Source organism: Babylonia areolata, chromosome 18 (assembly GCF_041734735.1).
Source record: "Babylonia areolata isolate BAREFJ2019XMU chromosome 18, ASM4173473v1, whole genome shotgun sequence".
Taxonomy (NCBI): Eukaryota; Metazoa; Mollusca; class Gastropoda; order Neogastropoda; family Buccinidae; genus Babylonia; species Babylonia areolata.
In genome coordinates this window covers 71,557,742-71,583,673 of record NC_134893.1, presented here as the reverse complement: position 1 = coordinate 71,583,673, position 25,932 = coordinate 71,557,742, and the positions used below count along the sequence as shown (strand labels likewise).

General features: G+C 48.3%; 2 protein-coding genes across 2 annotated transcripts in view; one reads left to right on the top strand and one right to left on the bottom strand.

The window, feature by feature from the left end:
• Nucleotides 1-25,932, top strand: part of LOC143293041 (uncharacterized) — a 66,693-nt gene that overhangs the window by 32,164 nt on the left and 8,597 nt on the right. The window contains exons 23-29 of the mRNA XM_076603869.1: nucleotides 1,671-1,788; nucleotides 7,317-7,397; nucleotides 8,309-8,418; nucleotides 8,750-8,863; nucleotides 11,045-11,206; nucleotides 11,497-11,625; nucleotides 14,508-14,641. Coding sequence (XP_076459984.1) covers nucleotides 1,671-1,788; nucleotides 7,317-7,397; nucleotides 8,309-8,418; nucleotides 8,750-8,863; nucleotides 11,045-11,206; nucleotides 11,497-11,625; nucleotides 14,508-14,641 — 848 coding nt within the window. The remainder of the gene's footprint in view (nucleotides 1-1,670; nucleotides 1,789-7,316; nucleotides 7,398-8,308; nucleotides 8,419-8,749; nucleotides 8,864-11,044; nucleotides 11,207-11,496; nucleotides 11,626-14,507; nucleotides 14,642-25,932) is intronic.
• Nucleotides 6,688-7,071, bottom strand: LOC143293043 (large ribosomal subunit protein uL23m-like). The gene has a single exon (XM_076603874.1). The coding sequence runs from the start codon at nucleotides 7,054-7,056 to the stop codon at nucleotides 6,703-6,705; it is 354 nt and encodes a 117-aa protein (XP_076459989.1). The 5' UTR covers nucleotides 7,057-7,071; the 3' UTR covers nucleotides 6,688-6,702.

Genomic DNA, 25,932 nt, shown 5'->3' with positions numbered 1-25,932 from the left:
TGACCTTCTCCGTGCTGACCTCCATGCCGTAAGCACTTGCTCTTGTAGTAAGTCTGTTTTGTTAGATCCTGGAGCTCGTGTGTTAGTGCCCCCCATGAGGTCGATGTCGTCTGCGAATGGAAGATTGCAGACTGGCCTGCCGCCAATGATGACTCGATGGAAGTGTGGTGGTCTTCAAGGGCCTCTTGCATGATTCTCTCCAGAAAGATGTTGAAAAGTACTGGGGATAATAGGCATCCTTGCCTGACTCCGACTGTGGTCCGAAAGAATTGTCCTTGTTGATTGTTGAGGAGCACTGCGCTGCTGGAATGTTCGTAGAGGGCCTGGATGACTTGAATGAGCCCTTCATCAATGTGGAAACCTCTCAGTACTTGCCAGAGGCCGCTGTGCCACACCCGATCGAATGCTTCGGTAGCCGGCAAGGCCTGGTCCTGATGCCTGAAACAGTTGATGGCTTCCTCCCCCTCCCGCCCACCCACCCACCCACCCCTGGGCCCACCATTTTTCTACCCCCTCCATTCTATCACCTAGGAAGGTGGGTCATGCTGCTGCGCTCCTCCCCATTATGGTGTCAGAATGGTCAGAGTGATGACCGTGGACTCCTAACAGGAAGAAGAAGAAGTCGATGAAGTTGTGAAAGATGTCCTTTTGGTGTTGTAGATGTTTTTCAATGAGGACTCGACAGTTGAATATTTGTTCACAGTACCCTGCCCTTTTCTAAAGCCTGCTTGTTCTTATGATAGCAGCTCTTCAGCCTTGGATTTCAATCGGTTGAGGATGATGCGGAGCATGACTTTGCTTGGGTGGCTAATCAGACTTATAGTCCTGTAGTTTTGACACTGCTTGAGGTTGCCCTTCATGGGTAGAGGAATCACCCGCGATTGGGTCCATTCTGTTGGCCACTTCTTTTCTGTCCAGATCTTCTGACATAGCATTGTTAGTGCTTCTGTGGTCTCTTTCCCTCCGTACTTCAAAAGCTCAGATGGGACGTTGTCCACTCCTGGGGATTTCTCTGGCTTCAGACTCTGTATTGCAGCCTCAACCTCCTCCTTCAATACTTGGAGATTTTCCTCACTGTCTGTGGATCGTGGGTTGTCCTGCAATATGGATGAGTCTGGATTGAGCCAACGTAAAGTTGTCATGTTCAAAATGTTCCTTCGATTGTCTGTGTACACATCACTCTTTCTCACTCTCTCTCTCTCTCTCTCTCTCTCTCTCTCTCTCTCTCTCTCTCTCTCTCTCAGTGATCATGTGTAACCACCACCACGACAAACCAGACTGGTAACTCCACGAATTAGAGTTCACAATGAAAACCCATGGATTTCCCTTCTCGAGTTCAGTCCAACAAAAACTGTCCCAAGGTTACACATCCAGAACAGTTCTCTTCTTTTCAGCTCCTCCACTTTGTTGACCTGCTCCAACGCTGTCACCTGTAAAAAGCTGAGGTTGTCGTCAGAAGGGTGAGGGGTGGAAGAAACATGGGCAGCGACCGAACACTTGGTGCCTTTCCTCAGTTTGCAGTTGCTTTTGTGGTTTGCCCATCTTTTCTTAAGATTGTGTGTGTGTGTGTGTGTGTGTGTGTGTGTGTGTGTGTGTGTGCTTTTGTATGCCTCTATGCGTGTTGTGTGTGTGTGTGTGTGTGTGTGTGTGTGTGTGTGTGTGCATGACAGGCTGGTTTCACGGAGGAGGGCAAGCTGAACTCCATCGTGGTGGACGTGTACGTGGACAACGGGAAGTCAGAGTCCATGCAGTTCGTCATCATGGAGATGCTCGCGCAGCTCGACCAAGGTCAGCACGCGCTGCGTGCACGCGAGCATGCACGTGGCACGCGCTCAAGCTACACGCATGCACGCTTGCACGCACTGATGCACACATGTATACATGCATACATACATACACACAAAGGCACACACGCAGGCGCACACGCACACACACACACACGCACCGAGGCACACACATATTAGCACACACAGAGGCACACACACACAGAGGCACACACACACACACACACACACACACACACACACACACACACACACACACACAAACAAACACACATGGTGGTGTGTCCATCGAGATCGATGATGACCATCGTTGTCATCCAGCTGGGGGATGGGGGGAGGGTGGTGGTGGGGTGGGGGGGAGGATGCTCATGAATCTACCTGTGAATGCGCAGATGGCTGAATAGTCCAATCTGTGCACGAAATGTTCGCTGACAGTTGGCGCAGACAAAGACAGGCATACCATTGTCAGGGAGCTTGTTTGCCCGTGACTTTCTGGCCTGCCTCTTCTGAACAGCTGCAGCAGTCCCGTTGAACTCGCACAACTTGGCGCCTTTGTGCACAGCAGCGCGCCATTTGTCACGGTCCACTGCAGGAGTCAGGGTTGATATCAAAGAGTATCTCTGAAGCGCTTCTTCTGACCTCCGTGTGATCTCTTCCCTTGTTGCAGCTCGCCATAGAAGAGCCTTTTGGGCAGCCGATGGTCTGGCATGCGCGCCACGTGTCCAGCCCAGCGAAGCTGGGACTGCATCAGCATGGTGAAGATGTTGGGAAGGGTGGCTTTTGCGAGCACCTCTGTGTCTGGGGTCCTGTCTTGCCACTTGATGTTCAGTAGCTTCCTGAGGCATGTTGTGTGGAAGTGGTTCAGCTTCTTGGCATGTCGTTGGTACACTGTCCAAGTTTCGCAGGCGTACAGTAGTGTGGGGAGAACTACTGCTCTGTAGACCTTTAGCTTTGTCTCAAGACTAATGCCTCTTCTGTTCCAGACATTTGCATTGAGTCTACCAAACGTTGCGCTTGCTCTTGCAATCCTGACATTCACTTCATCGTCGATGGTCGCATGTCGTGACAGTGTGCTGCCAAGGTATGTGAACCGCTCCACCGCACTGAGTCTCTGACCGTTGACTGTGATGTTGGGCTCAACGTAGGGTTTCCCTGGGGCTGGCTGATGTAGAACTTCAGTTTTCCTCGTGCTGATGGTAAGGCCGAAGTTCCTGCTGGCAGTGGCAAGCTTGTCGACGCTGAGTTGCATGTCAGCTTCAGATCCAGCGTTGAGGGCACAATCATCAGCAAACAAAAAGTCTCTGATGATGTCTGTCATGACCTTCGTTTTTGCTTGAAGCCTTCTGAGGTTAAACAACTTGCCATCTGTTCGGTACTTTAGGCCGATTCCAACATCGCCATCTCTGAAGGCATCAGTAAGCATTGCAGAGAACATGAGGCTGAACAGCGTTGGAGCCAGGACGCAGCCTTGCTTGACACCATTTGTGACAGCAAAAGGAGCAGATGTTTCGCCATTGTCCTGGACTCGAGCCTGCATGCCTTCATGGAACTGGCTGACCAAGGAAATAAATTTCCGAGGGCATCCGTACTTGGCCATGATCTTCCACAGTCCCTCTCTACTCACGGTGTCGAAGGCCTTAGTGAGGTCGACATATGTGGAGAACAGATCAGCATTTTGCTCCTGACATTTCTCTTGCAGCTGCCTTGCAGCAAACACCATGTCGGTGGTTCTGCGCTCTTTTCGGAATCCACATTGGCTCTCAGGCAAATGACCTTGGTCAAGGTGTGCTGTGAGGCGGTTTAGTAGGATCCTGGCAAGTATCTTGCCTGCGATGGAGAGCAAGGAAATGCCCTGATGGTTATCACAGGCTTGCCGGTTCCCCTTTCGCTTGTACAAGTGAATGATAGATGCATCTTTGAAATCCTGGGGGATCGTCTCTTCTTTCCACATGAGTGAGTACAGCTGATGGAGCTTCTCAGTCAGCACAGTGCCTCCATCCTTGTAGACCTCTGCTGGTATGGAGTCTGAGCCAGGTGCTTTGCCACTGGATAGCAGACGGATTGCTTTCTGGGTCTCAAGAGGTGTTGGCGGATCGTCCAGTGCTTCGTTGATGGGGACTTGTGGGAGACGGTCTATGGCTTCATCATTTATGGAGGAAGGGCGATTTAAGACACTGTTGAAGTGCTCAGCCCAGCGTTCGAGAATTTTCTCCTTCTCGGTGATCAAGGTATTCCCATCTGCACTGAGGAGGAGGGATGATCCTGAGGATGTGGGGCCGTAGACTTCTTTTAAGGCATCATAGAACTTCTTCATATCGTGCCTGTCAGCATATCCCTGGATCTCATCAGCTTTGTCACTCAGCCACTTATCCTGCATTTGGCGTAACTTTTGCTGAACAGTCCTGCGGATGGCATCGTACGCATCCTTTTTTGATGTGGACTTTGGGTTGCTCAGGTAGGCTTCATGCAGACGGCGTTTCTCATCCAGAAGCTGCTTGATTTCATCACAGTTTTTATCAAACCAGTCTTTGTGCTTTCTGGTCATGGGTCCCAGGGTCTCTGAAGCTGTACTATAGATCAGCTCACGAAGGGTCCTCCAGTCAGACTCCACATTCTGGTTGTCCAGAGAGGCGGATTCCAGACGACTTCCAGCAGCTCCACAAAGGACTGTTTGATGGTGATGTTTTTCAGCTTAGCGATGTTGAGCCGTTTTGGAGCCTTCTGGCCTTGGGGGCGTCTCTTGGGCTGGATTCGAATATTCAGCTTCGAGACTACAAGGCGATGGTCTGTCCAACACTCGGCGCCGCACATGGTCTTTGTTACACGTACATCTTGCCTATCCCTTTTCCTGACGATGACATAATCGATGAGATGCCAATGCTTTGAGCAAGGGTGCATCCATGACGTCCTGTTACGGGTAGGGAGGCAGAAAACTGTGTTGGTTATCAGCAGTTCGTGCTCTGCACAGGTCTGAAGCAAAAGCAATCCATTTGGGTTGCAGTGGCCCACACCGTGCTTTCCAATCACTCCATCCCAGGAGATGTAGTCAGAGCCAACTCTAGCATTGAAGTCCCCAAGAATGATGAGCTTGTCTGCTTTAGGGATAGCAGCAATGACAGAGTGAAGGTCCTCGTAGAACTTCGCCTTCACTTCATCCGGGTTAGTCATGGTTGGGGCGTAGGCACTGACAATGGTGAGGTGCTTCTGGCCAGATGCCAGTGGGAGTTTCATGGTCATAAGCCTATCGTTGACTCCCTTTGGGATTCCAGCTAGCTTGCTGACATTTTTTTTTTTAGCATTATTCCTCTTGATTCCGTGGGGAACATAGGGCCGCAACAACACTCCTCCAACGCACCCGGCTCTGGCTGGTCCTCTTCAGTTCGGCCCACGTCATTCCGGCCGCCCTTGTCTCTGCCCCAATGCTTCTCCGCCAGGTCTGCTTTGGACGGCCAACTTTCCTTTTCCCCTGTGGGTTCCAATCAAGAGCCTGTCTTGTGATGTTTGTTGTAGGCTTGCGTAGTGTATGGCCTATCCATCCCCATTTCCGTTTCTTGATTTCCGTCTCCAGTGGGGCCTGTTTTGTCATGTTCCAAAGTTCTTCATTGGAGACAACCTCTGGCCATCTGATGTTCAGGATGTTTCTTAGACATCTTAGCTTGCTGACAAGTGCTGTTTTTACTGCAAAACCAACGCCAGCCTCACGTCGCTCTTCGCTTCCTCGTCCACTCCAGAAGAAGGTGTAACCAGATCCTTTCGGTGTCTCATCTTGCTCTCTGCACTCCACAGTGCGTTGCTGTAACCGCCTTCCTATCCGTTGAACCGATAGGTTTCTTCCGCAGATTCTGCCGGATCCAGACTTCGCATGCATGGGTAGACACACCCCGGGGGCCAACTGCGTGTGGCATGCACACAGCACGGTGGAGCAAGATGGCCGTCGGTGGCTCTCCTGAGCCAATGCCCTTTTATGGATCTCCATAAGGGTGTCTAGCCACCCGCCTCACCAGTCCCGGAAGGGAGCGGTGGGAGTGCCGGTTTAGTCGCCGGCAACCCGACCCTGAACAGGTTGTACTGGATTACAGGTTACCAGTAGCAGATCTAATGACCTGACCTGACTCTCCACACTCCACTATTCCGGGGCCAAACTCCACTGTGCTAACGGGACTTTTCTTACTTTTTCTTCTCATAAAATGACCGAAACAAAGGCCATACTCCATTATTAAAAAGGAAAATTTCCTACTTTTTCTTCACATACACTGACCACAATCTGGGCCACACTCCACTATTCCGGGGCCAAACTCCACTGTGCTAACGCGACTTTTCTTACTTTTTTCTTCTCATAAAATGACCGAAACAAAGGCCATACTCCATTATTAAAAAGGAAAATTTCCTACTTTTTCTTCACATACACTGACCACAATCTGGGCCACACTCCACTATTCCGTGGCCAAACTCCACTGTTCTAACAGGGACTTTTCTTACTTTTTCTTCTCATAAAATGACCGAAGCAAAAGGCCATACTCCATTATTAAAAAGGAAAAATTTCCTACTTTTTCTTCACAAACACTGACCACAATCTGGGCCACACTCCACTATTCCGGGGCCAAACTCCACTGTGCTAACGCGACTTTTCTTACTTTTTCTTCTCATAAAATGACCGAAACAAAGGCCATACTCCATTATTAAAAAGGAAAATTTCCTACTTTTTCTTCACATAACTGACCACAATCTGGGCCACACTCCACTACTCCCGAGCCAAACTCCACTGTTCTCATACATATACGGCAATCACAGTAACATTATATTTGTGTACCTAATCAATTCATATCGAAACTGTATGTATACATAACTTTATGTACATACAAACAATCAAGTCATATCAAAGTTAATGAAAAGGGATTCCATGACAAAATAAAAGGAGTCAAAGACTGACCAGCTGCACAAAGGCCACTTTGTAGTCGTCTTTCTTTGCCACCACATGGCCTCTGGTGGGGTGTTTGATGTCATCTCCTGCCATAACTTTAGTTCTGACGTCCAGCACAGGAACATTGTAGATTTTCTCCAGGTAGTTCTTGATGTCTATAACACTCATCTGGGGGTGTACAATGAAGCGGACCTGGTTGTTGGGAATGTCCCTTTTGGGCCGTACCAGCTTCATCCAGAAGTGGGGCATCACCACCTGGAGCTGTGGGTTGCCATGCCAGTACACCGGGTACTTAGGCACTCGCCGCCTCCACAGGGGCAACAACTGTAGCCCCTTCAATTTCGTCGCCATGCTTGTTTGTCCAAACACACATACACACAGCTTGACCACAGAGAGAGAGAGAAGAGAGAGAGAGAGAGAGAGTGTGTGTGTGTGTGCGTGCATGTGTGTGTCTTTGTGTGTGTGTGTGTGAGAGAGAGACAGAGAGAGAGAGCGAGCGAGCGTGCGTGCGCGCGCGTGTGTGTGTGTTTGTGTGCATGTGTGTGTGAGAAAGAGAGAGGGGAAGAAAAGGTTGTATGCATCTTTCTAACTGACAGTCATGTTGGCTGCAGGTTACTACAGCCCGAACTGGAAGATCCACCCCATGATGTTGAAGACCAACAAAGCGCCTGGCACCCCCGTCAGAGGACCAGGTGAGAATGACTGCACCCACCACCTTCATCTTGATTTCTTTTTTCTTTGTTTTATTGGGGTATTATTTATTTACTATCGGTATGCAGTCATGCCAAATATGCGTGTGAATGACTCTCTCTGTCTCTCTGTGTCTCTGTCTCTCTGTGTCTATGTCTGTCTCTCTCTCACTCTGTCTCTCTCTCTCTGTCTCTCTCTGTTCCTGTCTCTCTCTTCTGACTCTCTCTCTCTCTCTGACTCTCTCTGTCTGTCTTTCTGCCTCTGTCTGTCAGTCTCTCTGTCTGTCTGTCTCTGTCTCTCTCTGTCAGTCTCTCTCTCTCTGTCTGTCTCTGTCTCTCTTTCTGTTTCTCAGTCTCTCTGTCTCTGTCTCTCTCCATCCCTCCTTCTCTCCTTCCCTCCTCGCCCCTCTCTCACTCAGTAACACACATGCGCGCACACACACATTCGAACACAAACACTGTGACACACGCGGGCATGCATGAGCGCACACACGCACATACATACACGTACGAGTACGCGCACACACTTACGCATTTTCATTTAGATACACACACATATGCGCATGCGAACTCTCTGTCTCTCTGACTTTCTCGCACGCACGCACACACACACACACACACACACAACACTTAACATTTAAACACACTTAGAGACACAGACAGACAGACAGACAGACAGACACACACACACACACACACACACACACACACACACACACACACACACACACACACACACACACACACACACACACAGAATGTGTCACAAAGCCCCAAAGCCTTGATGTACAGTATAATTAAAAAAAATTTCCAGACACCACCACGTCCTCTGTGATCAAAGAGAGAGAGAGAGAGAGTGTGTGTGTGTGTGTGTGGCAAAGCTCCAAAGCCTTGATGCACAGTGTGATTTCCAGGCACCACCCCGTCCTCTGTGATCATTGAAACCATCCTGGAACACGTGGCCAAGGCTGTACAGAAACACCCCATCCTGGTCAAGGAGATCAACCTGTATGAGAGAAACCAGGTGAGATGACATGGTCATCCAGGTGTCAAGTATCTCTATCTTTAGTTGTTGTTTAGCATAAATCATAATTATTTCAGTCGTAATTTCCGGCATTCACAGCCAGGTTGTCATGTGTCTTTCTGAAGGATGTTTAACGCAAGTTTGTTTCAGTGTACCTTTTGTTTACCTGAGTAGCTAGCTGAATAGGTAGCAAGTGCAGCATTGACTTGTTTTTGTGTGCCTTGTGCATGGAGAGAGTTACCGTTCTTTATTGTTTGTTAATCATTCACTCTTCCAGCCTCATTTTTTCTTTGATAATCAAGCAACACGGTTTGGTTTGGTGTGTGTACAGAAAGATCTGACAGGTTCCACAGTCACCTATTGCACCATTCGGCAGGTGTGGGACAGACTGAAAACCAGCGCTGACGTCATCCGACGCATGGATCAAATCGACGCTTTTAACAAGGTGTGTCCTCTGACCGTTGTTGGTTTGAAGAACTTCCTTATTATTATCATTATTGTTGTTGTTGGTGGTGGTGGTGGTGGTGGTTTGAATAACTTCCTTATTGTTATTATTATTATTATTATTATGATAGTTTAATTCTTTTTTCCCTTTTTTTTTGCTCGTTGTACACGACCAATTATGGTGGTGACTGTCCTCATCAGTGATTTATTTTCTTTGTCAATTAAGTTTCTCTGTTTCATACTTCTGTAAGTGATAAGAATTTCTTTTGCATAAAACGTTTATAAACAAACTTAAAAGTACTGTTATAAGAATGTCAACAATATTAACAATTCCACGATGCTATGTCTGTGTTCTTGTTTTCCACAGACCATTGGCTGATTCGGGAAGTATGACCTAACGATGGTTTAATCTAACAAACCTGACTCTGATACAGGATAATGAATAACGAATGTTGATGGTGTCAGTGGTTTAACGAACCTGGTTCTGTGAAAGCAGAATGGTTGAATGAACCACGCTCTGTCATAAAAGAATGATTCTATCTCTATCAGTAGAATGGTTTAACAAATCTGATTCTGTCACAGAGAGAAGAACGGTTCTATCTCAATCAAGAGAATGGCTTAACAAACTTATTCTGTCGCCGGAAATTCGATGATGAATGTTTACAGTTTCAGTGGTTTAACAAACAAACCTTGGTATATCACAGGAGTATCAGTAATGAATGTCAGTTTCGTCAACGGTTTCACAAATCTGATTCGGTCACAGGAGAATGTGTGACGAATGTGTACATTGTCAGCGGTTGAACAAATCTTATTCTATCATAGGACCATCGGTCAAGAATGTCAACAATGTCGATGGTTTGATAACCTGATTCTGTCACAGGAGAAATAGTAAAGAATATCTTTGTAATATCACAGGAGAAACAGTAAAGAATATTTTTTTTATGTCACAGGAGAGGATATCCTCGTTATGTCAGAGGAGAATAAAGAATGTCACACACAGAAACGTTAAAGATTATCTTCGTTATGTCACAGGAGAAACAGTAAAGAATATCTTCATTATATCACACGAGAACCAGTCACAAAAATGTCAGTATTCTAACACCTGGCTGTGTAACAGGAGAACAGGTAACGAATATACTCCGTGTCAGTGATCTAACATACCTGGCTGTGTAACAGGAGAACAGGTAACGAATGTACTCCGTGTCAGTGATCTAACACACCTGGCTGTGTAACAGAAGAACAGGTAACGAATGTACTCCATGTCAGTGATCTAGCTGTGCAACAGGAGAGCAGGTAACAAACATCATTAGTGTCAGTAATCGAACACACCTGGCCGTGTGACAGAAGAACTGGTAACAAATGTCCTCAGGGTCAGTGGTCTAACACACCTGGCTGTGTGGTAGGAGAACCACTGGTCTAACACACCTGGCTGTGTGACAGGAGATCCAGTGGTCTAACACACCTGGCTGTGTGACAGGAGATCCAGTGGTCTAACACACCTGGCTGTGTCACAGGAGAACCAGTGGTCTAACACACCTCGCTCTGTGTTGTAGGAGAACCAGTGGTCTAACACACCTTGCTGTGTGACAGGAGAACCAGTGGTCTAACACACCTGGCTGTGTGACAGGAGAACCAGTGGTCTAGCACACCTGGCTGTGTGACAGGAGAACCAGTGGTCTAATGCACCTGGCTGTGTGGTAGGAGAACCAGTGGTCTAACGCACCTGGCTGTGTCACAGGAGAACCAGTGGTCTAACACACCTGGCTGTGTCACAGGAGAACCACTGGTCTAACACACCTGGCTGTGTGGTAGGAGAACCACTGGTCTAACACACCTGGCTGTGTGGTAGGAGAACCACTGGTCTAACACACCTGGCTGTGTGACAGGAGAACCAGTGGTCTAACACACCTGGCTGTGTGACAGGAGAACCAGTGGTCTAACACACCTTGCTGTGTGACAGGAGAACCAGTGGTCTAACGCACCTGGCTGTGTGACAGGAGAACCAGTGGTCTAACGCACCTGGCTGTGTGGTAGGAGAACCAGTGGTCTAACACACCTGGCTGTGTGGTAGGAGAACCAGTGGTCTAACACACCTGGCTGTGTGGTAGGAGAACTAGTGGTCTAACACACGTGGCTGTGTGGTAGGAGAACCAGTGGTTTAACACACCTGGCTGTGTCGCAGGAGAACAGGTGGAAGAAGCGGGGCATCACCATGGCGGCAGTGAAGTACGGCATGCACATGGTGGACTCTGGGATCCCCCTCAACATGTCCGTCTTCTCCCATGACGGCACGGTCACCGTGGTGCAGGGAGGCGTGGAGATGGGACAGGGGCTGTTCATGAAGGTGAGGGGCACAGGGGGGGTGGGGGTGTGTGGGGGGGGGTGTGGGTGTGGGTGTGGGTGTGGGTGGGGGTGTGGATATATGCGTGTGTATGTCTGCGTGCGTGCTTGTGTTTGTGCAGAGGTGCGTGCATGTGTGTGTGCGCATGTATGCGTGCATGTATGCGTGCATGTGCGTGCGTGGTTGTGTGTGTGCACGTGCGTGCGTGTGTGCATGCGTGAGCGTGTGTGCACATGCGTTCGTGCGTGTGTGCGTTTATGCATGCATGTGTGTGTGTGTGTGTGTGATCCCAGGTGGCCCAGGCTGTGGCCCATGGTCTGGGAATCCCCGTGGAGATGATCAAGGTTCGACCCAGCCTGACCTACGTGACGCCCAACAACAGTATCACGGGAGGCAGCACCACCAGTGAGAAAGCTGTCAACGTGAGTCCCTCGTTGTCCAGCCCCTAGGGAGTTTGTGTCACTCAAGGAGGTGTCGCTGCGTTGGGTACAAATCCATATACGCCACGCCACATGCTAGGCAGATGTCTGACCAGCAGCGTAACCCGACGCGCTTTGTCAGGCCTTGAGTGTATGCTTTGTGTATCTGTCAGAGTGGATTTTTTTTTTAACATAAGAGAAGACCACGCTCTTGTTGCCATGGGTTCTTTTTCAGTGCACCAAATGTGTACTGTACTCGGGACCTCGGTTTATCATCTCATCCGAAAGACTAGACACTCAGTTTGATGTTCCAGACAAACTTGGGAGAAAGCGCGAGAGTGGAATTTGAACCCACTCCCTCACGCACCCTCTGTATTAGCAGCTGAGTGTCTTAACCATTCTGCCACCCTCCTCCTACCCAAGGGAGCAGGATGGCAGAGTAGTTAACACGCTTACACGTCAGTACAGTGTCGGGTCAGGGGCATAGCCCTTGCTACTGGTACCATGTAACCCAGTACTACCTGCCGCATGTGAAGTCTCCCAACGACGGACCAGGCGGAGGAGGAAACCTTTCCCAACGACGGACCAGGCGGAGGAGGAAACCTTTCCCAACGGCTGTGAAGGCGGAAGAGGATTACCAAAGGACAGGGGGAGCTCTTATCCTTGGCTGGAAGTCCCCCTAGGAGACGGAGCTCCGAAGAAAAAACCTGCACCTGCCGAGGCCGTCCTGTATGTGGCAGTATCTGCACCTGTGGGACTGTGAGCGTTACTAGAAAAAAAATCACCTGTGCTGGTCAGGCAATCAGGCTAATGTCGGAACGACGAGACACACACCGACAGATAAGCCTGCCTGCCTACTCATCCGTCGGAAGACTCCATCACGTCAGTACAATGTCCGTGATGGCCTGGGTTTGATTCCATGCTGTGGCCCTTTCTCACCAAGTTGGACCGGAAAATAAAACCGAGCGCTTTTTCATTGAGATGAGTAAACTTAGGACACGTGTGCAGCACGCGCTTGGCGCACTGAAAAAGAACCCATGGCAACAAATGTTTTGTCCTCCGAGACATATCTTGAGAAGAAATCCACTCTTCTTCTTCTGCGTTCGTGGGCTGCAACTCCCACGTTCACTCGTATTAACACGAGTGGGCTTTTACGTGTATGACCGTTTTTACCCCGACATGTAGGCAGCCATACTCCGTTTTCGGGGGTGTGCATGCTGGGTATGTTCTCGTTTCCATAACCCACCGAACGCTGACATGGATTACAGGATCTTTAACGTGCGTATTTGATCTTCTGCTTGCATATACACACGAAGGGGGTTCAGGCACTAGCAGGTCTGCACATATGTTGACCTGGGAGATCGTAAAAATCTCCACCCTTTACCCACCAGGCACCGTCACCGTGATTCGAACCCGGGACCCTCAGATTGACAGTCCAACGCTTTCACCACTCGGCTATTGCGCCCGTCGAAATCCACTCTGATAGGTACACAAATACATGTGCATGCAGTCGAGGCCTGACAAGCGCGTTGGGTCATGCTGCTGTCAGGCATCTGTCCAGCAGATGTCGAGGAGCGTATATGGATTTGCCCGCACGCAGTGATTCCTCCTTGAGAAACTGAAACTGAAACCATCCCCTACCGCCCGGACCCCTCCCCCCCCTCCCTTCTCCCGCTCCGCCCTGCTGTTTGAGATGTCCTCTCCTGTCCCAAACCAGGACAATTCCCCGTGTCAGTATTTGTGCAAACAAATGTGTCCCTCCCTGTCTCTGCCTTCACCTCTACACCCAGTCTCACTCTCCACTTTGGACCCGTTCTGTTTCTGCATTCCCCAGATTCAAACACTCCACAGGTGCCCGCCGTTCTTGGACCTTACACTTGTAGGAACAATCTCCCTCTTTAGCTTCATCAAGGACGGGCGCAATAGCCGAGTGGTTAAAGCGTTGGACTTTCAGTCTGAGGGTCCCGGGTTCGAATCACGGTGACGGCGCCTGGTGGGTAAAGGGTGGAGATTTTTACGATCTCCCAGGTCAACATATGTGCAGACCTGCTAGTGCCTGAACCCCCTTCGTGTGTATATGCAAGCAGAAGATCAAATACGCACGTTAAAGATCCTGTAATCCATGTAAGCGTTCGGTGGGTTATGGAAACAAGAACATACCCAGCATGCACACCCCCGAAAGCGGAGTATGGCTGCCTACATGGCGGGGTAAAAACGGTCATACACGTAAAATCCCACTCGTGTGCATACGAGTGAACGTGGGAGTTGCAGCCCACGAACGTAGAAGAAGAAGCAGCTTCATCAGCTCTGTGCACTCAGCTCTTTCAAGTCTGGCCTTAAATTTTTACCTCTTCCCCAAATACCCCGCCTCCATCCTTCCCCTTCATCTTATGAAGCAGTCTGTTGTGTGACGATACTGATTGTTGTTTTGATTGGTGTTGCTGAACTGTTTGTGGCATGTTTGATTAGTTATTCATGCATTATTTGTCAGTTGGTCACCCCCCCCCCCCCCCCCAATAAAATCCTTTACAAAAAATCTGAAACTGTTTATTTTTTTCAAGCACTCTACATGATTCATTAAGGTATTCAATTACCGTAGCTGTTGTGTGGATCCATATGTATTTCTTTCCTATGTGTTTGTATGTGCATGCATGTGTCACTGCGTGCATGCGAGTGTGTGTGTGTGTGACCGACGTGTTATTATAAAACGCTTTGGAAGGTTTAATTGCTTTATATAAATGCTCTGTTATTATTATTATTATTAGTAATAGTTTGTAGTAGATGTAGTATCATCATTCTTCTTATCATAATTCACTCATTTATTCATACATTCGTTTCTTTACTCATGTATTTATCTGATTGCGTGTGTTTGTGCGCGTGTGCAGGCGGCTCTGAAAGCCTGCCAGACACTGCAGGAGAGGCTGGAGCCGGTCAGAGCGGGCCTGGCTCGTGATGCCGACTGGAAAGATCTCGTACAGGCTGCCGTGAAGGCCAGTGTCAACTTGAACGTCACGTCCAGGTAGACTGCTCTCCCTTTTGTCGCACACATGCATGTTTATGTGAAGCAGGTCCATATACACAGGGATAGATATAGAAATCCATTCATATCTTTTTTACATTGCTAGTTTTTGGTTGCTGTTTTTCTTTTTTTTTTTTTTTGGGGGGGGGGGGGGGTCAAAAGAAAAAAATGCATTGAATAAAAAGTTTCAATCAGAAAATTATTCCATCTTGGTCTTCACACACTAAAAAAAAGAAAAAAAAACACACACAAAAACCTGTTTATTTTTGTCACAACCCGTAAGGGATTGGCCATGAACCCCCGCCCCTTCCCAGACTAGCTAACGTCCCGATAACACAACACGGAGACAGAGAAAAGTTCAGCTCGTTTTACCGTGGTCATGCAAACATACAGAAATAAATGAACAACACAAACCCAAGCATTACTCACACACACACAAAAATAACCTCTGTCTAACTACAGCACAACACAATTTGCAATCAACTGCAGCGCTGCCAGAGTTAAGGCATATGCTGACAGCCAAAGACGGACCACGCTGGTATTTGCCGGCTGGAGCTGGTCGGGCAAGAGGGACAGTGGGAACGGGAACGGGAGTGAGGGAGTTTCGGGATGACACGTTAGAAGGGGGACGAGGACCATTCCAGACTTGTCCCGGAGACCCGTCGAAGGCAGTGGCACGGAAGGGAGGGAATCAGGAAAACCTGTAACACCTCGCTGGCTCTGTTGACTATGTTCTTTTTTTACTAATTGCAAAAGAGTACATTCCCCCCCCCCCTCCACTTATTTCTTCCTTAAGCAATATACATTACGCTAACCACAAATGGCAATAATATATTTCAGTTTCCATCATGCTAGTTCCGAATAATATAAACAGCACCAGCCGGGCTACATTACAATTACATCCACACCCAAAATGTTTGGGAAAATTTACATACTGCAATTAGACAATCACCATTGCAGAGCGGAAACAGTCCGAGCTGAATATAACTATGGCAAAATGATACACCCAAACAACAAATTTACTAATTTCCCCAAAATATTTAGATATAAAAGAAAGCTGGATTTAAAAGATTTCCACTAAAAAAACACAACACCCCGACCTTGCAAGTAACCTAAACCTGACTTTAACGTCAACCAATATCACAATTCACAACACTACCTTAATATTACGCAGACAAACACAGACTCCCTCACCTGTCACCAGGTAAATGGGCACACCGCTGCCCAGGGTGAAACACAGACCCACACACAGAAAGAAGGGGGTGACAACGAACACACTCCACTACTTCTGTAGGATGACACTCAACAGCTCCCTCGCTGGAACGGTGATCCGTCTCTTGACAGAGCGTGGCATCAAAAGCCCAGAGAAATCTTTCTCTCCCCACCATATAGACTTCTGAACTCACTCAGAGTTCACAAACCGTTCAGGAGAAGGGACATGACATACACATATCCTGAGATATGCACGTGCAAAAGCATGAAGGGGGACAGAGGGGGGTGAAGGAGAGGGAGGGAGAGAAAGGGGGAGAAGGGATGGAAAAGAGTTGCACATGAACACAAGCATAGCAACCGTCACGAGCCGTGACAACACCCCCCTTCTTAAAATCAAACCACATGTTTGAATCTTTACCACATGTCGCGGCGAGTACACAAACGAATTTTTTTTTTTTTTTTTACAAACCCAGGTGACAGGCTCTCCCGAATTTCCCATTTCCAAAAATAACATGCCAACCCAGAGTCTCGCCCACACTTGTTAATCAAAACAAATCACTGTCCCAGCACGTACCCTCAACATTTTCCTTAACACAAATCGTAAACGAACTAACTTGCAATCCTCCGATAATTCCCACATTTAGAACGATTGCTTTTGTACACATATGAGTCATAACTCAGCTGAACGAATGAATAACACAAAGGACAAGCCAGACTGTAAATCGTCTTTGATCACAAGCATCCTACTGGAAATCCCCGTTTTCGGTTTCTGGAAGTCGACTAAGAAAGTCGGCTCCAACGTTCTCATTCCCTGGGATTGCTTGTACACTGTACGCAAAGGGTTGCAGCTGAAGAGCCCACCTCGTCAGCCGACCGCTGATGGTTCTGGCTCTTTCCAGGTACTGGAGAGGGGCGTGATCCATCTGAATAATGAACCTTTGTCCGTATAAGTACTGCTCGAACTTGTGCACACCCCAAATGAGAGCCAAGCACTCCTTTTCGATAGTGGGATAGTTGCGTTCTGCTGGGTTTAGCTTCTTGCTAGCACAAGCGACTGGTTGTGCGCCAAAGCCCTGGTCTTGAAGCAGCATTGCCCCAACACCCACGTCCGATGCGTCTGTCCGGAGGATGAAAGGTTTGGTGAGATCGGGCAGGCAGCAAACAGGACGACTGCAGAGAACCCCCTTCAGCCGGCAGAATGCTCTCTCGCACTTTTCATCCCAAGAGATCTTACTGGGTTCTCTGTTCTTCGTCTTGTCAGTGAGAGGCAAAGCTATTTCTGCGAACTGTGGCACAAACCGGCGATAATAGCCCACCAGACCCAAGAATCCACGAAGCTGTCGTTTGGTGACAGGACGAGGGGCATCCTGGATCTTAGCATCATCAGGCCAGATTTTTCCTCGGCCAACCCGATGACCCAAATAATCCAGTTCTTGAAGCCCTAGAAAACACTTTGTTGGCCGCGCTGTCAGAGTACATTCTCGCAGTCTTCCAAAGACAGTTCGTAAGAGGCGGAGGTGAGACCCTTCATCGACAGACGAAACCAGAATGTCATCCATAAAGTTGTCTACCTCAGAAAGTCCCAGTGGGAGGAGCAACTTGCGCATCATCCGGCTGAAAATGGCACCAGCAGTCTTCAGTCCGAATGGCATAACCCGCCATTGGAAATGACCCTGGGGGGTCGTAAATGCTGTTTTGGGTCGATCAGCCTCAGCCACCGGAATCTGCCAGTAGCCCTTTGACAAATCGAGCTTTGAAAACACCCGTTTCCCTGCCAGTTTTGCGAAGAGTGCATCGATATCTGGCATGGGTTCAGAATCAAATACTGTCAATTTGTTGATGCGACGAAAGTCAACACAAAAACGAATCTTGCCGTCTTTCTTCTTAACCAAGACGATAGGAGATGAGTACGGTGAGCAAGAGGGCTGATCACACCGGAGATTAGAAAAGAGATAAACCACTTGCAGAAATTGCTGAAGCCAGGCAGCCTGCGCCGCGAGACGCATTCATTATTCATGAGCTGCCTTTGCCCCGCCCAAACTAAGGGAAAGCGTCAGTCGAACGCAGTCTCCTGAGTGATTTTATAATTTGGATTACACCTTTTTTCCCTTTTCCGTTTGCTTCATCCCACGCAGATGTCAAACTCAATTTTGTTGTGAATAACATTCCTAAATATTTATATGTATTGGTTACTGTCACACACTCCAGAAATCTGGGCAAGCCCAAAAGTCAGGAGACGTGGACTTTTAGGGTCGACACCGCGCAACACACACTCCCAAGAAGGACGCAGAAATCCGTGTACGATTTTACAACTTTTATTCACACAATCACACACATATGGGTACAGGACCTACTTCCTAAGCTATCCCCAAACCCAAACCCTCGCCCCCACCTAACTCCAAACCACCCCTCCTTAACCCACCTTTAACCCCCACCGGGACAAAATCAAGAAACGAAAGAAAAACGAACCAAACACATACACACTCGCACATTCACTGCACAAGCGGCAACGTTCATTTAACTCATCTGTCACTCGTTGACGGACTGAAAAATCCCTGCTCCAGGCTGAGTCGAACGCTGACTACAATCTCTCCCTCGACGTCCAGCTCACCCACAGAGCACCCCACCAGATGACACGCTGCTACCAGCTGCCACTTACGCAGGGTTAAGAATCTATCGAAACACAATATTTCCCCCAACGTCTCCCTCACATTCCCGATACTAACATCAGCTTGTAAGCTTTACATATCCAACGTACATTCTGTCGAACAAATTACGGAGATTATACTATTCCCTCACACTTCCTCACAAGTGTATTAATATAAACTCAAACCCGTAACTCACGGAATGATAATTATAACACTGGACCGTTACACGACAGTCTGTAACATCAGGTAATCGTAACAGTTTCATAAAGTGACCCCAGCCACTGTCCAACCCACAGACCTCCCCAAAGTGGAAAAGACAACTAAAGACACTCGAAACAGTTACCGCCTGATACAAGGTTACCTCACGACAGCTTGTGATGGGCGAAGGTGGTGACTTGGGTGGGACCTTCAGCCGGGCACTGCAGCCTCTGCTCACCGGCTTGCTAAAAATCAGGCAGAGGTTCTGGCTGGCCAAGAATTCCTCTCCATCAGCCTTCCGGGCCTCTGCCACAAGGTCCGCGCTCTGACGTCTCAGAGTCAAGTCACACCTAATCACAGTCAGCTGCAGCCAGGTAAACGGCAGGTGAGCGCGAGTTCTGCACTTGGCACGCTAACCGGCCAAAACACACATTGCACGCACTGCACTGCAGTTGCAGTCATGCCAATGTGACAAGAGCCCTCTCGCTCCTACAGAGCGGTGTGTGCACGTGCTGCACAACTCTTACACAGGTAAAACGAGTGTGCATACACACGCTTTTACCAAACCAAGAACATGTCAGAAAACATGATCTAGAGAAACTGGGATTCGAACTCCCAACCATCGGAACTAACACCACTTTCACCGGCCACTGAGCCATACTAAATCGCTCGCACTTCCGCCTATACTTCCGCAGCAACGAAAGGTTGGGCTGATCCGTGACAGTTACTTTTATTTCCCTATCACCACAGCACCATTTTTCACGAGTCGAAAGATGACCTCCATTGCGGAAAACTATAATATTGGTCTTATCGAGATTCACTGTTTGTTGTAGTCTGTCTGTTTCTTGCTTAAGGGCATTTAATTGATTTTGTAACCCTATGGGTGTGTCAGACAAGAGAACAACATCAGCAAATAGCATTAAGAGCAAATCTGTTGCGCCAGGTATCATTTGTATTCCATGTCTCCCCTTCTTTGATAACTCCACTGCCAATTCACCGATGAAAAAGGAAAACAGCTGTGAGCTGAGCATACCACCTTGTTTAACCCCTCTTGGACACTGAAAAAAGTCTGAATAAATACCTTTGTCACGAACACATACAAGTACAGAATCGTAGATGCTTTTAACAGCCATGTAAAACTCCCGAGAGACAGAGACAGAGACTTAGAGAGAGAAAGAGCACAATACAACGGTCTGCTCGGGCAGGGGGGGGGGAGTTGGTGGTGGGGGGAGCTGCTTTATTTTCTTTTTATATTATCTACATTCAAGCAGATGCAAACGTGCTAAAAACCAAGCAAAAATGAATCGGTTTTCATTCTATACAGCGAATCTTACTACACGTGGGAAATTCCAGGCATAACTTAACTTTCGCTTTACTGCAGCTGAACCGTCAGAACCGACTAGTTTCCTTCAGGTGGGGAAGGAGAGGGTGATTTACCCCCACCCTTCCGCACTGCGTGTGTGCCCCAAAACGGCTTCAGCACTGTTATAGACAGTAAGAAGGGGCCTGCCGCGAGTGGTTTATCTCTCTTTTCTAATCTCCGATCACACCCAACTTCAGCATGGACTCCACTTCCTCCTGAATGGTTTCCCTCTGAGAGTAAGGAAGAGGGTACTGTCGAGTCCGTACTGGCGTGTTAGAGATGAGCTCTATGGTGCAAGTCTCAAGGTGAGTGCAGGATGGTAAGTCCGTCAGTACATCTGCAAAATCCTCCGTCATGTCCAGTATTGCAGCCTTCAAAGCAGGATTGTTTGGATCGACCACCACATCCCCCGGACCTTCAGATGACTCCAGTGGAAGAAGAGGAATGTCCTGACTCACAGTCCGTGTCCCTTCCCAGCACTCCTCTATGTCATCAATCACTGCCAGGGCAACAGATGCTTCGGGTGTCCGTTCCACGAACTGCTTCAAGACGTTTGCATGATATAGTTTCTCTTTATTTCCAACTTGGACACAGTAGTCCGCCAAGCCAACCCGGCGTAAGACGGTGTAAGGACCCTGCCACTCCAATTCTAATTTATTATGTTTGCTTGGTCGAAGCAGCAACACCTTGCTGCCCTCTGCAAAATATCTGCTCTTCGCTTTGACATCAAAAAACTTGTACTTGGTGGCCGCCTTTGACACGTTTTGCTGAGCGATGGCACACGAGTCAGATTTTGTTGCGCAGGTTTACTATGTACTCGGCGGCAGTCTGAAGTTCAGACTTTTCTGGGTGAAGCCAGAGTTCCCGTAAAATCTGCATCGGCCCCCGCACCGTCCTCCCGTACAGCAGCTCGAAAGGGGAGTACCCAGTGCTTTCCTGTGGAACCTCCCGGTACGCAAACAAAAGCGCCGGGAGCCAGCGATCCCATATTCGCGGTTCCTCTTGAGCCAGACGACGCAACATGGTCTTCAGCGTCCCGTTGAAACGCTCTACAAGGCCGTTGCACTGTGCATGGTATGGTGTTGTAAGGCCTCGCACAGCCAGCAAGCGATACACCTCCTGCATGGTGTTAGAAGTGAACTGGGTCCCTCTGTCAGTGAGTACTTCCGACGGAATCCCAGTGCGTGACCACATGCCGAATAATGCTTCTGCTACCGCCTCAGTCGTAATTGTCTTGAGAGGAACGGCCTCAGGATATCTTGTGGCGTAGTCCACCATCGTCAGCACGTATCTGTTGCCAGATTCTGATGGAGGGGAAATAGGACCAATGATGTCAACAGCGACACGGTCGAAGGGCTCTGAGATCAAAGGCATCTTCATGAGAGGAACTCTTGGAATTTTTCCTTTCGCCACTGTTTTCTGGCATCTCTCACAAGACTGGACGTACCGCCTGATGTCAGCGCACATGCCCGGCCAATAAAAATGTGGGAAAATCCGGTCCCGGGTACGCTGCATGCCCAGATGACCAGACATAGGGGCGTCATGACCCAGCCGTAATACAGAAGTCCGTAAGCCCTTGGGAACACAGACTTGGTTAACTTCTCCGCAGTGGTTTCTGAAACGGCGGACAAGCACCCCTCCACGGTGGTAGGATACTTCCCCGGATCCTGCTTTCTGAACTGAATTGTTCCCGGCAGACACTCTTGCCTTCTGCGAGTCCAGGTCTCGGTCTTGTTGCTCTACTAGTTCTTCTCGTGTCACGTGTATATCTACACTGTCCGTTGGAAGTGAAACAGCAGACTGAAATCTCTTCTTGGATTGGGTACGGGTCTCCACAGCACCCACGATCTTGGGATCAGAATAAACTGGAACGCTCACTGTGGTGCCATCAGTGTTCCATGCGGTGTTACCAATGATAACGTCCTCGACAGGTGCTTCCATCACGGCTACATGGAACCTTCCAACAATGAACGGTGACACCATGTCTACATAGGCTATTGGCAGCACGGACGCACATCGGGACTCAGCCAAGACGATTCTAACCGTTGACCCTGTGTAAGAGTCAGGTGAGACCAAGCGACGGGCCACAAGGATCATGTGTGCTCCAGTGTCACGTATACCTCTGACCATCTCTCCATTAACCACCTCGTAACAGGGAGTGTATATTTGGGAAGCGCAAGGGACGCACAAAGTAGGAGGCGGCAGAAGGCGTTCTTTTGGTCGAGACGTCCGACTGGCAACCGCAGACACTACTTTTGGCTGTTTGCAATCCCGGGCGAAGTGTCCAACTTTCCCACACTTAAAGCATATTGGCGACTTGGGGTTGTGGCTTCCACGAGTCTCCAACAGACCTGTACCCCTATGCTTGGAGGACGTCTCACTGACATTCTCTTGTGTAGATTCAGAATTAAATTTCCTCTCAGTTCTCTTGGTGGCTTTTAACTCTGCTTCTGCAGAGCGACCCGCCTTCCTGGCACAAGCGACCTTTGTTGCAATGCGGGCCACATCTTCTACCCTCTGTGGTTCCTCCTTTCGGATTTCGGTCACCAGTTCTGGTGTTAAAATTGAAAAGAACTGTTCTTGTAGAAACAGATCCTTTATATCTTCCACCCGGTTTTCATCTCTTCCACTTGCCGTACACCAGCGAGAAAGACATGTCTTCAGGCGGTTGAGAAACTGTTCGAAATTTTCGTCAGCCAACTTCCGCATAGACCGGAACTTCTTCCTATAAGTATCGGCGTCCAAGAGGAAGACACGCAACAACGCGGCCTTCAGCGAGTCGTAACTTCCAATTTCAGACTCTGAAAGTCGTAGACAGGCGTCTCTTGCTCGGCCCTGAAGTAACGAAACCAGGCGGGCGGCCCAGGACTCTCGTTTCCACTTATTCAGGACAGCCACTCTCTCAAAATGAGTGAGAAAAGAATCCAGGTCATCCTTACCATCGAAGGGTGTAAGGGGAAACTGCTGCACGGACCTGGCCTCTATCTCTTCTTGTTTGAGTTCTATCTTCTTCTCAAATCTTTGCCTCTCTTCCTCCAACTGCCTTTCCCTGAATAATCTATCCTCCTCCCTTATACGTCTGGCTTCCTCTCTCTCCTCTCTGATACGTCTAGCCTCCTCTTTCTCTTCCTCTTTCATACGCCTAGCCTCCTCTTTCTCTTCCTCCTTCATACGTCTAGCCTCCTCTTTCTCTTCCTCTTTCATGCGCCTCGCCTCCTCCTCTTCCTCTTTCATACGCCTAGCCTCCTCTTTCTCTACCGCATCTACGATGAATCGAGCCAAGGCTTCGCCAGACAAACCCAGGTCAGAACCCAAAGTCCGGAATCTAGCATAAGGATCTTGGACGGAAGCTGCATCCAGCTGGTCCTCACCTTTAACTGCTGAAGTGAGCGAGCCAGGGAGCTGTTCACTTAACTGGTCCTTAACCCAGCCAGACAACTCAGCCCTCCCAAGAGTTCCAGGAGAAAAACTCTTATCTCGTTCTGCAATTGGTGTCTTTGAGCCTGGTGTGGCAACATTGGCAGCCTGCCTCCTAGTCGGCATGGTGAGGTTGATTGAAGTTTAGGGCTTACCTCAAACACACATCCACCACACGACCAAATCTGGGGTGTGCAATTCCGGAAGAGTCAATGAATGCTCTCAGAAGCACAAATGAAACCGACCAAATTTTTAATGTCCAACCCCACACACTACGTCCATCAATTATGAATGATTTAGTACAGCTATCTAGTTCAACACAAAATCTTAACTAAACCCACAATCAAATATGAAATTGTACACCATGAACCAACTAATAGGACAAACAGAACAAGGACACCCTCCCCACAGTACCCTCCTAACTAACCTATAAGTTACCCCGCATCTCCACCATTGTCACAACCCGTAAGGGATTGGCCATGAACCCCCGCCCCTTCCCAGACTAGCTAACGTCCCGACAACACAACACGGAGACACAGAAAAGTTCAGCTCGTTTTACCGTGGTCATGCAAACATACAGAAATAAATGAACACCACAAACCCAAGCATTACTCACACACACACACAAAAATAACCTCTGTCTAACTACAGCACAACACAATTTGCAATCAACTGCAGCGCCAGTTCTACTCAAACACGCTGCCAGAGTTCAGGCATATGCTGACAGCCAAGGACGGACCACGCTGGTATTTGCTGGCTGGAGCTGGTCGGGCAAGAGGGACAGTGGGAAAGTGGGAGCAGGAACGGGAACGGGAGTGAGTGAGTTTCGGGGTGACACGTTAGAAGGGGGACGAGGACCATTCCAGGCTTGTCCCGGAGACCCGTCGAAGGCAGTGGCACGGAAGGGAGGGAAACAGGAAAACCTGTAACACCTCGCTGGCTCTGTTGACTATGTTCTTTTTTTACTAATTGCAAAAGAGTACATTACCCCCCCCCCCCACCCACCCCTCCCCACTTATTTCTTCCTTAAGCAATATACATTACGCTAACCACAAATGGCAATAATATATTTCAGTTTCCATCATGCTAGTTCCGAATAATATAAACAGCACCAGCCGGGCTACATTACAATTACATCACATTTCCATCCACACCCAAAATGTTTGGGAAAATTTACATACTGCAATTAGACAATCACCATTGCAGAGCGGAAACAGTCCGAGCTGAATATAATTATGGCAAAATGATACACCCAAACAACAAATTTACTAATTTCCCCAAAATATTTAGAGATAAAAGAAAGCTGGATTTAAAAGATTTCCACTAAAAAAACAACATCACCCCGACCTTGCAAGTAACCTAAACCTGACTTTAACGTCAACCAATATCACAATTCACAACACTACCTTAATATTACGCAGACAAACACAGACTCCCTCACCTGTCACCAGGTAAATGGGCACACCGCTGCCCAGGGTGAAACACAGACCCACACACACACAGAAAGAAGAGGGTGACAACGCACACACCCCACTACTTCTGTAGGACGACACCCAACAGCTCCCTCGCTGGAACGGTGATCCGTCTCTTGACAGAGCTTGGCATCAAAAGCCCAGAGAAATCTTTCTCTCCTCACCATATAGACTTCTGAACTCACTCAGAGTTCACAAAACGTTCAGGAGAAGGGACATGACATACACATATCCTCAGATATGCACGTGTAAAAGCATGAAGGGGGACAGAGGGGGGTGAAGGAGAGGGATGGAAAGAGGGGGAGAGAGAGAGAGGAGAGGGAGGGAGAGAAAGGGGGAGAAGGGATGGAAAAGAGTTGCACATGAACACAAGCATAGCAACCGTCACGAGCCGTGACAATTTTACTTTAAGATCGTCAGTCATGTCTTTTAACTCCCTCTTCTTTCCCGTGTCCTTATATTTTGTTTCATGTTGTTTTATTCTATTTTGTTGTTGCTGCTTATTTTAGAGTAATACCCGGCCTGTGAGTTGCAGTCTTTTTTAATACTCAGATCTGACCTTAGTGTCTTGTCATTTGTATGTGCTCAACAGTTTGTGTCTGAAAACTAAGTTAATTCTGACCGCCATTTGCTGCCACGTCTCACAACACACTAACAAATAAATATGCATAGTCACACTGTATTTGTTTGTTTGTTTTTTGTTTGTTTTTTCTTCTCAGTTTGATGTAGAGCTTCTCCAATGCCTGGAATGTATGGCAATAAAATAAAAGATGATGGCTGGGTCTATAAAACTTGCAAATGGAAAGAATTATATTTAAAACAACAAAACCGACCTGTAGGTTGTAAGTGAAAACTCACTTTGATAAGAAGTGTCTACATTTCTTCTTCTTCGTCGTCGTTCATGGGCTGCAGCTTCCACGTTCACTCGTAGGTACGCAAGTGGGCTTTTACATGTATGACTGTTTTTACCCCGCCATGTAG

Excerpts from the sequence above, each read along its gene's own strand:
- LOC143293043 (XM_076603874.1), bottom strand. The coding sequence starts at position 7,056 with ATGGCGACGAAATTGAAGGGGCTACAGTTGTTGCCCCTGTGGAGGCGG.